The 9,350-nt window shown below is 50.7% G+C and overlaps 1 protein-coding gene across 1 annotated transcript; it reads left to right on the top strand.

The window, feature by feature from the left end:
* Positions 1 to 974: 974 nt before the first annotated feature.
* NPFF (neuropeptide FF-amide peptide precursor) lies at positions 975 to 9,085 on the top strand. Its single transcript, XM_015421761.1, has 3 exons — positions 975 to 1,118; positions 4,742 to 4,872; positions 8,962 to 9,085. The coding sequence occupies exons 1-3, from the start codon at positions 975 to 977 to the stop codon at positions 9,083 to 9,085; spliced, it is 399 nt and encodes a 132-aa protein (XP_015277247.1).
* Positions 9,086 to 9,350: the final 265 nt, after the last annotated feature.

A 9,350-nucleotide genomic window follows, 5' to 3' on the forward strand; every position in this document is an offset into this window, starting at 1 on the left:
TCGCCATCGAATGAATGTTTTATATTGACTTGTCTATGTTTTTAAATGATGTATTTTATTCTATCACTGTAAAATGTATACTGCTTATCAGTTCCTGGAAGCCGCCCTGAGCCCGCCTGGCGGGGAGGGCGGGGTAAAAGTGAAATAAATAAATAAATAAATAAATAAATTTTAATTTGGAGAGTCCCCCCTCCAAAGCATCCATTTTCTCCAAGGGAACTGATCTCTGTTGTCTGGAGATCAGTTGCAATAGCGGGAGATCTCCAGGCCTCACCTGAAGCTTGGCAAACCAAATAGCTGGCAGCCCTAGCACCAGTGACAGATCGCATCCTTTCAGCCTTGTTAATCTGCGCCAAGTGCACACACGCCGTGCACCCCCCCCACACACACACACTTCCTTTCCTTGTCCCCTCAACAATCCCTGCTTTGTAAATGGGTTTCATTAAGCAGGAAGCTGTCGCTTAGTGGATGTAAATGCCTCAGGGATCGGGGCTTGTAAAACCACTTGTGGAGGAGCAGTTTGTGACAGCTGCCCGGTCCTAAGCAGGATTTGGGGCTCGCAGGCCCATCCATCTGGCCTAAGTGAAGAGAGCAAGGGGAGAAGCCGGAGGTCAGCATCCGGAGAGCCCGGCCTCGGTTCCCCCAGCGTCCCCCTAAACCGCAACAAACAACCAATTAGTTGCCGACTCCCAACAGAGCTTAAAAAGCCATTTCTGTGGATTTATCCTCGCAATAACAGGCAATCAGCCTAGCCGGCGATGGTGCCGTCTCTTTGTCAGGGACCGTTGTGGTCCCTCTCCACTCGTCACGGGGAGGTGCCGTGGGCTCCTCACCGTACGTGCTGTCTTACAAATGTTTACGACCGATGTCATCAATCCCACCCCACGATGTCCCCCAGCTCCAGCGTGGGGATATAAAGGCACCGCCAGCAGGCGGGGGAGCAGGACCGGGGACGCAGAGAGCAGGCCTCAAAGATGGAAGCTGCCCGCCTGCTGCTCGTGCTGGCCGTGATCTCCGGAAGCCTGAGGGAAGGCCGAGGCCTTGAGGAGGGACTCGGCTCCCAAGAGCTCTTCGCTGAGGAACCCAATGCGTATCCAGAGAGACTTTTGGACTGGATGGTAAGTAGGGATGCCAGCCTCCAGGTGGGACCTGGAGAACCTCTGGAACTACGGCTCACCGTCAGACTACAGAGATTAGCTCCCCTGGAGCAAATGGATCCTTTGGAGGGTGGACTCTGTGGCATTGTACCCCGCTGAGGTCCCTGTCCTCCCCAGGCTCCGCCCCCAAATCTCTAGGAGTTTCCCCTGCCGGTGGCCAGGGAGGACCTGGCATTCCTAAGAGGGTTAGCCCCCCCCCAAGCCCCACAAGGTGGGCTGTTTGAATCTTGTCACAGTTAAGGTGTACCATTTCTGCAAAGAGGTCCCAGGGCTGCTGAAAAGCTGGGCAGGAGGACAAAATGCCTCTGGCTCTGGTCAGCCTGTGGCCCCCGAGAGTCACGTGCCTTGCTCTCCCATGGGGTCTGGGTTGGGCTGTGGGTGCCAGAGGGCAATGTGGTGGAGGTGCCGCTTGGTTTGTCCCCGTTTAAAACTTTCACCTGGTTTGGGCTCTTGGCCGAGAGCAGCCCAGGGAAAGCTTGGCCAGTCCTGAGGGGTTCTAAAAATGGAGGCGAAGAGGGTAATAACTGAGGATCGCGAGACCTTGGAAAGAGGACGGCGCGAGCACAACGGTGCACGGAGGTTCTCCCCACTGCCAAAGGGTCCAGTTTGGAAGCAAAGGTGGAGCAAAACTTCAGTGTTCAAGCCAGCAGAGTGAAAAGCGAGCCCGCCCTGGGAACAGATGCCTGCTGCCAATACCCGGTCTCCCATTTCCCCCTTCAGGAGGCTCCCTGGGATCTAGAGAGCACCCCCAATACACACACACATTGAAAAGGAGAGGGGGCCATTGTTGCAGTCCATGGGGCTCAATAATCAATGGGATTTGATCTTCATCACCTGGCAGGGGGGACCAGTGGGCTAGGCTGGGACTTGGGGGGAGGGGATGGGCGATTGGAAGTGCAGGGGGGGGGGGGAGAAGAAGCAGTGGTGGTCTGAACGGCAGAGATCTAGCGGGTGGTGGTGGAGAAGGAAGCCGGGGCTATCACAAGCAGTGTTCCCTCTAAGCTGAGTTAGTGTGAGCTGGCTCACAGTTTTTTAGCCTCTGGCTCACACGTTTTTGGCTTAGCTCAGGAAGGAGGGCTCCAGAGCAAACTACTTTATGCAGTAGCCAAATAACTTGCTCAGAATTCTAATGCCAGTAGCTCACAAAGTAGAATTTTTGCTCACAGGACTCCACAGCTTAGAGGGAACATTGATCACAAGGTGTGAATTCCAAGACAGATTCTTGTCAAGGCCAGGATGGGAAACAGGGCTGAGTGCCATTAAGCACCTAAGGACTGGATCCCAACCTTTGATCACCTTTTTTTCTTCTCCTGAAGAGAGATTGGGCATTTGAGATCCTTGGTTGCTAAACGCCCAGATACCGCTCTCTCTCACTCTCTCACACACACATACAAACTCATGCTCTGTGAAAGAGCATGGCGCTCAGTGGTGAGAACAGAATGAGCAGTTGGTGGAATTATGTGAGCAGGGAGAAACAACGATGCTTCTGAACAAAAGGCAGTTTGGCAGGAGGATCCTATTTTCCCTTGGACTCAGAGCTGCCGCTCACAAGTAGCAGCCAATATGTGGTGTGAGGTGCAAATTGCTTTGAAAGTACCATGTAGATGCAAAGTCATATGGGAAGGTAACTAGGACTTCTTTCCTTCCTTCCAAAATAGTCAAAGGTGTTCATAATTTGTGCAATATAATGAGAATTCAGTTTTTCTGGGTGTAAAATTAGGATTGCCTTGGGCACGGCTTTGAAGTCAGGATATGTGTGTCTGTGCATGAAGCACGCAATGCACATGAGCAGCTAGTATAACCAACCTGATTTATTTGGGGTGAACACAGACAATAGGTCCACTGCTGTGAGGAGGCAAGTCACACAAGAAGGGATGGAGCTGCTGTCGGGTGCGTGTAAAATGCTGTTTGGTGTGAACCGATGCTTCTCCATAAAGACTTGCCCAGTCTTGGCATCTCCAAAGAATGTTGCTGCCACCATGGTAGCTGCACCTACAGCACCCTCACGGAGGAAGCCTCACACAAACGGGGACTGCGGTGCAAGAGCAGCCCAAATGGATACCCCACGCATTGCTGGAATGATTATGAAAGGGCTAGCACCTTCTTTGGTGTCCAATCAGTGTTGAATATTAACCATGGTTGTTCCCTGGCTTCATATTGCCTGCCACCCTCTGTCCCTCTTGGTTTTGTAGAGAATAGTTACAAGAATGGGCACAGTAATAAGGCCAATGAAAAAAGGAAAAAGAACTGTGACAATTAGTGCTTGGTGATATATTCATAAATCATAATATACAATAACAGAAAATAAGTAATATATATAGTGAATGTAGACGGTGGTCTCCGGAATGGTGTGCCGTTTCGACAATGATCTTATTCTGAACAGGTAAAGGTAAAGGTAAAGGTTCCCTTGCTCAAAAGCCAGTCGAATCCGACTCTAGGGTTGTGGTGCTCATCTCCGTTTCAAAGCTGAAGAGCCAGCGCTGTCCGAAGACTTTTCCGTGGTCATGTGGCCGGCATGACTAAACACCAAGGCGCACGGAACGCTGTTACCTTCCCACCGAAGTGGTCCCTATTTATCTACTTGCAATTTCTTGCTTTCGAACTGCTAGGTTGGCAGGAGCTGGAACTAGAGACAGGAGCTCACCCTGTCTTGCGGCACTCGGGTCTTGAACTGCTGAACTACTGACCTTCCACAGCCTGCAGTTCAGCGTCTTAACCACTTGAGCCACCGCAGCTCCCTATTCTGAACAGGGGTGTGTACAAAAACTGTCTTTCAACAATTCATTTCTTGGTGACGTATTGGAAATATACTGTTGATTCACTTCATTAAGAGGCTATGCTTACAGCTATGTTCTTCAATGGACTATAATTCAGCAATCCATTCCGGAGACCACCATCTACATTCACTATATATATTACTTATTTTCTGTTATTGTATATTATGATTTATGAATATATTACCAAGCGCTAATTGTCACAGTTCTTTTTCCTTTTTTCATTGGCCTCTTGGTTTTGTAGCCAGTCTGTCTGTGCTGGGATGTCTAGCTGGACTATTTGAAATATTCCGTCCTCTCGCTTAAAATATTTCCTAAGTGACGTACATCATCAATCAAAAGCAGTGTTTAAGAAATACACATTTGGAGGCTTAAGAGCCAGTGTGGTGTAGTGGTTAAGAGCGACAGACTCTAATCTGGGAAACCAGGTTCGAATCTGCACTCCTCCACATGAAGCCAGCTGGGTGACCTTGGGTCAGTCACAGCTCTTTCAGTGCTCTCTCAGCCCCAAAAATAAGTCTAGCTCACCATGCATAATGCTAGAGCTTCAGGCTGCCAGACAATGTTAGGATCTCCTGACTATACTGCACACAATGCCATGATAATTATTTATTATTATTATTATTGGAGGCTTTAAAAACAGCTGCATTAAAGTGGCAATAAAGTCATTAAAAAGAATGATAAAGAGGGGAGTCGTAAGCAGCAAGATCCTGTTGTGAGATAAAAACAGGAAATGCCGGCACTGGGAAAAGAATACAGTCGTCGAGCAGGAGGCTCTAATTCACTCCCAGCTGCCCCTTTTCCTTACAGCAGCAAGAAAATGAGGAGCACGCGGGCCAGAGCCCACCTGAAGAGCATCCGCTGGGTAGTCTCCTCCGTTCCCTGATGCACGCTGTCCAAAGACCGGGACGCAGCCCGTCCTTCCTATTCCAGCCCCAGAGGTAAGGAATGTGGACTTCAATACGACCAGCAGGATGTATTTCGGGATGACCCCATTCACAAGAACAAAGTCTGAGTCCAGCGGCACCTACAAAGTTTGATTCTGGGTATAAGCTTTTGTGTGCACGCACACGTCGCCTTCAGATCTGCACGCACGCAAAAGCTTCTACCCAGAATCAAACTTTGTAGGTGCCGCTGGACTCAAACTTTGTTCTGTTGCTTCAGGCCACCAGGGCTACCTGCCTGAATCCATCCCATTCACAAGTAGGTCTGCTTAAGTCACAAGGAAAGTGTTTTCTAAAACCAAACGGGACCCCATGCTGGCCTCACACCTGTAGCATCTAACTTGGACGGCTTGCCTTCAAAATCCCACCTGAGTGGCAGTGAACTGGTTATCGTTACTAGAGGGGATCCTACCATTCCATGGAGCAAAGCTTGAAGCCTTCTTCCAACTTATGTGGTTCTTCCACCAAGGGAAGAGCTGTATAAGCTGGAGAAAGACTCCTTAGGGGAGAGGTACTTTCTCCAGCCCAAGGTAGGATACATGTAACTTGAGCAGGAAAGAAAAAGGGACTCTGTACATGCTCAAATATACATAATGGTTCTATATTACATCTGTTGCATGTAGTAGTTAAGAGCGGCAGACTCTAATCTGGAGAACAGGGTTGATTCCCCACTCCTCCACATGAAGCCAGCTGGGTGACCTTGGGTCAGTCACGGTTCTCTCAGATCTCTCTCGGCCCCACCTACCTCAGAGGGTGTCTTTTGTGGGGAGAGGAAGGGAAGGAAATTCTGAGCCACTCTGAGACTCCGAGTGAAGGGCAGGGTATAAATCCAATCCTACTTTTCCTTTTCCTCCTTCCTCTCCTTCTCCTCCTCTTTTATGTGAGAGCCAGTGTGGTATAGGGGTTGGAGCAGGGGTCCCCAGCCTTTTTGAGCCCGTGGGCACCTTCGGAACTTTGCCAGAGCCTGGTGGAAGCAACCACAAAATGGCTGCCGCAGGAGGCAGAGCCAGCCACAAAATGGCTGCCGCAGCTTCCCTTCAGTCACACAATGAAGATCCTTGTGCTGTTGTGGCAGCTGCTGCCAAAGCAAAGTTTTTAAAAATCTGCACAGCCAATCAAATCTCCAGTGGCCAATCAGAAGCCTGGATGGGCAAAAGCACCCCCTGGACCCACCCACTTTCTAAAGATGCTGGGCAGGCACCAGGAAAGGGTATGGGTACCACATTGGGGACCCCGGGATAGAGTGCCAGACTAGGATCTAGCAGCCCTGCCTTTGAATCCCCACCCTGCCATGGAAGCTTGCTTGGGTGACCTTGGGTCACAGACTCTCAGCCTAACCTCCCTCACAGGGTTGTTGTGAGGATGAAATGGAGGAGAGGAGAAGTATGCAAGCCACCTTGGGTCCCCACTGGGTTGACAGGAGGGGGTATCCGTAAAGTAAAAATAAAACCCTCCAGCTCTGACATTGAAAACAGATCCCAAGATTGAGTGTAAAACTGTACGCCGCACAGTAGCTATCATAAAGCTGGGGAAGTATAGACGAGAGTACACCAGAGAACCAGGGGGTTGAATGCTTCCCCTAATGGGCCTTTTTGTTCAGCAAAAAAGGGGTGTGGACCATGACAGAGATTTATAGAACTAAGAATGGTGTGGAGAGAGATTGGACAGAGACAATTTTCTCCTCCTCCAATGACATTAGAACTACAGTGATGGATGCAGGGCAGGTGAAAGGAGGTCCTTCTTCACATATCATGAGCTTGTGCGACGAACAGTTTCTGTTGGCTGAGACAGCTTTAAAGAAAGGTTAGGACAGACTCACAAAGGACAGGTCTATCAACACCTATCAACCATGGAGACTAATAAATGGGACCTCGGAGTACAGAGGCACAGGGTAATTCTGAGCTCCAGTGGCCGCTGCGTGAAACAGTGCCAGATTGCACAGGTCTCCGGTCTGATCCAGCAGGGCTTTTCCTATCAGTTTTCACCACTATGTCTTAGGGAGAGGTAATTGCAGGCAGACACCATGAACAGCAGCACGCCAGGGCAATTTGCTCAGCAGGGCATCCTTCTCCTTTGTTGCTGTTGTTCAGTCCCACAGTCAAGTCCGACTCTTCACGACCCCGTGGACCAGTTCACACCAGGCATCCTTCTCACTGCACCCCAAAAAGCATGGAGAAGGGTGAGGGGACTCAGCTCAAGAATGGGAGACCGAAGGACTGGTTGGAGGCTTGCAGGATCCGGGGAGGAGTCCTTTCTTATAATAATGTGCCATCAAGTTGTAACCAACTTATGGTGACCTCATGAAATCCCACCTCATGGGGTTTTCAAGGCAAGAGATGAGCAGAGGTGGTCTGCCATTCCCTTCCTCTGCATAGCAGCACCTGCCTCCCTTGGTGGTCTCCCGTCCAAGTACTGGCCCTGCTTAGCTTCTAGGCTCTGCCACCCTCCAGCTAGTCTGGGCTATTGCGGCAGCTTCCCCTTCTGACAGAGCAGCAGGAGTTTAAAATTGGAATGTGGAGGTGTGATCGTTCTGAAACTTCTAAACTCTCCCAGGGCTGTCCTTGAGCCCTGCTCGGAACCCGCTCACAAAGCATCTTTGGGGAGCAGACATTATGGGAAAGATTGTGTTCCTCCATTGCAATCAACACACCTAAATGTGCGCATCGGAAGCAAAATCACAGATGTTTCATACTGACGTTTCCAAAGCAGCCTTATTTTTAGCCCCTTACGCCTATGCAAAAAGAAAGAAAGGAAGAAATCTGCAGCCTAAGCAGTGTGTCTGGCCCAGTTCATTCCCACTCTTGCTTTCTTTGCTGGTACAGTTACGTTTTCACAAGTAGACACTGCGGTATTTTCAACGCTCAGTTCAAAACAGACCGATGGGGAATATCTAACAGGGAAAGCAGCAACAGAAAATTAAGGACTCAACTTCATGTGTCATCGTGGAGTCCCGATCAGATCCACCTTTGTATGATTTAGCTGCAAAAAAAAACGCCCAAGGATGGCGGGGATATGGGTCAGGGCTGGGGAGGGCGTGAACTCTTTCACCACCCACCTGGTGCCCTTTCCCTGTTCAAAAATGCCCCCCTTTCCAGGCTGCTGAGTCCCGGTAAGGAAAGAAAGACGGGAGCCTGTTGGGTCTGCCTTTTCTCCCCACAAGACCGTAGAGTACATGGGGTAGAGGGCCCCTTTCCACTGCAGAAGCAGAGCGGGAGGAAGGTTTTAGACCTTCCCCCTTGCTGATCTGGGGGGGGGAGGGGGCAGAGCGGCTTTTAAACCCTAAATTACATGTCAGAGGATCACACTGCAGAGCCCCATCAGGTTCCTGCTCTCCTGTTGTTTCTGCCTCCGTGGCAGTTTGGCCTAATTTATCAAGCGGGACTCTTTTAGATTAATGTTGGAAGGGTGGGGGTTTATTAATGGGTTTTATTGTACTGCTTGCTCACCCGTGTTCCCACAAGATGGCATGTGTTAAACAGTAATCCCCAGGACTAGCTCCAGATGTTTCGTCGTCCCAAGCAGGGTATACCAGTCCCTTCCTGGGCCCACACTGTTGTTGGTCGTTGACACAGGGGCTTGCCTTGGACCTGACAGGCAGCAGTGCAGACCCACAAAGGGATGCTGGTCCTCCTCCGTACTGCCCGAAGGCGGGAGCCCCTGCAGTGAAGCCTTCGCTCCTCATTTGGCCACCCCCAAGCAGCCAGTTGGCTGGAGAAACTTGGGCTGGCAACATGGAGTGGGGCTCAGCTGACTCAGAGAGGATCTCTCTTCCATAGGGGGGATTATCCCCCCCCCCACTTCTTTGGATCTCTTAGGAACACGAGTAGAGGCCAGACACCTCTCTGGCATGTCTCCTGCACAGCTGCCTGCCTTCTTGCCTTCCTTCCAGTCCTGCAGGAGAGAGATGAGGGGCAGGTAGTGATCCGCTAGGGCCCCAAATTGAGGGATCGGTGGAGGGCCCAGGTGTCCAGGGAGGAAGCAGTGACCCGCGAATGTTTTCTGTGGGGGTGCCAAAAATCTCTCTCCAGGGATCCGATGGTAAACGGTGCTTTGGTAGGGTTTTTTTGTTTTGCTTTTTTGCAATAGGTTTGGTCGCGACGCCAGAAGCAGTCTCAGCAACGGTGGCCGGATCAATCTCCGGGCGTGGGACTCCATGGCGCCCCAGTTTCTGAGCATGGCTACGCCGCAGCGCTTTGGCAAGAAAAAGTGAAGGAGGACCCGGCGGGGCAAAACCCCACCATGAACTGTTGCCAACCGGGACCCGAGCTCCTTCTTGCACTTCCGCCGTTCCTTCTGTGTCTTATCACTGTGCTGTGGGGCGACTGACGCCCCTACTGTGGGTTTGTGCTTTGCTCTTTGTTAACAATAAAACAAGAGGCAAATAGCCAAATCCTGTATGTCCTGTTGACTGGCTAGACTGAGGATTCTTCCCCCGCATCTGCCAGAGCCTTCATACTCAGTGGCAGAGCAACGGG

The sequence above is a fragment of the Gekko japonicus genome, unplaced genomic scaffold, assembly GCF_001447785.1.
Source record: "Gekko japonicus isolate JY-2015 unplaced genomic scaffold, Gekko_japonicus_V1.1 scaffold4267, whole genome shotgun sequence".
Lineage (NCBI taxonomy): Eukaryota > Metazoa > Chordata > Lepidosauria > Squamata > Gekkonidae > Gekko > Gekko japonicus.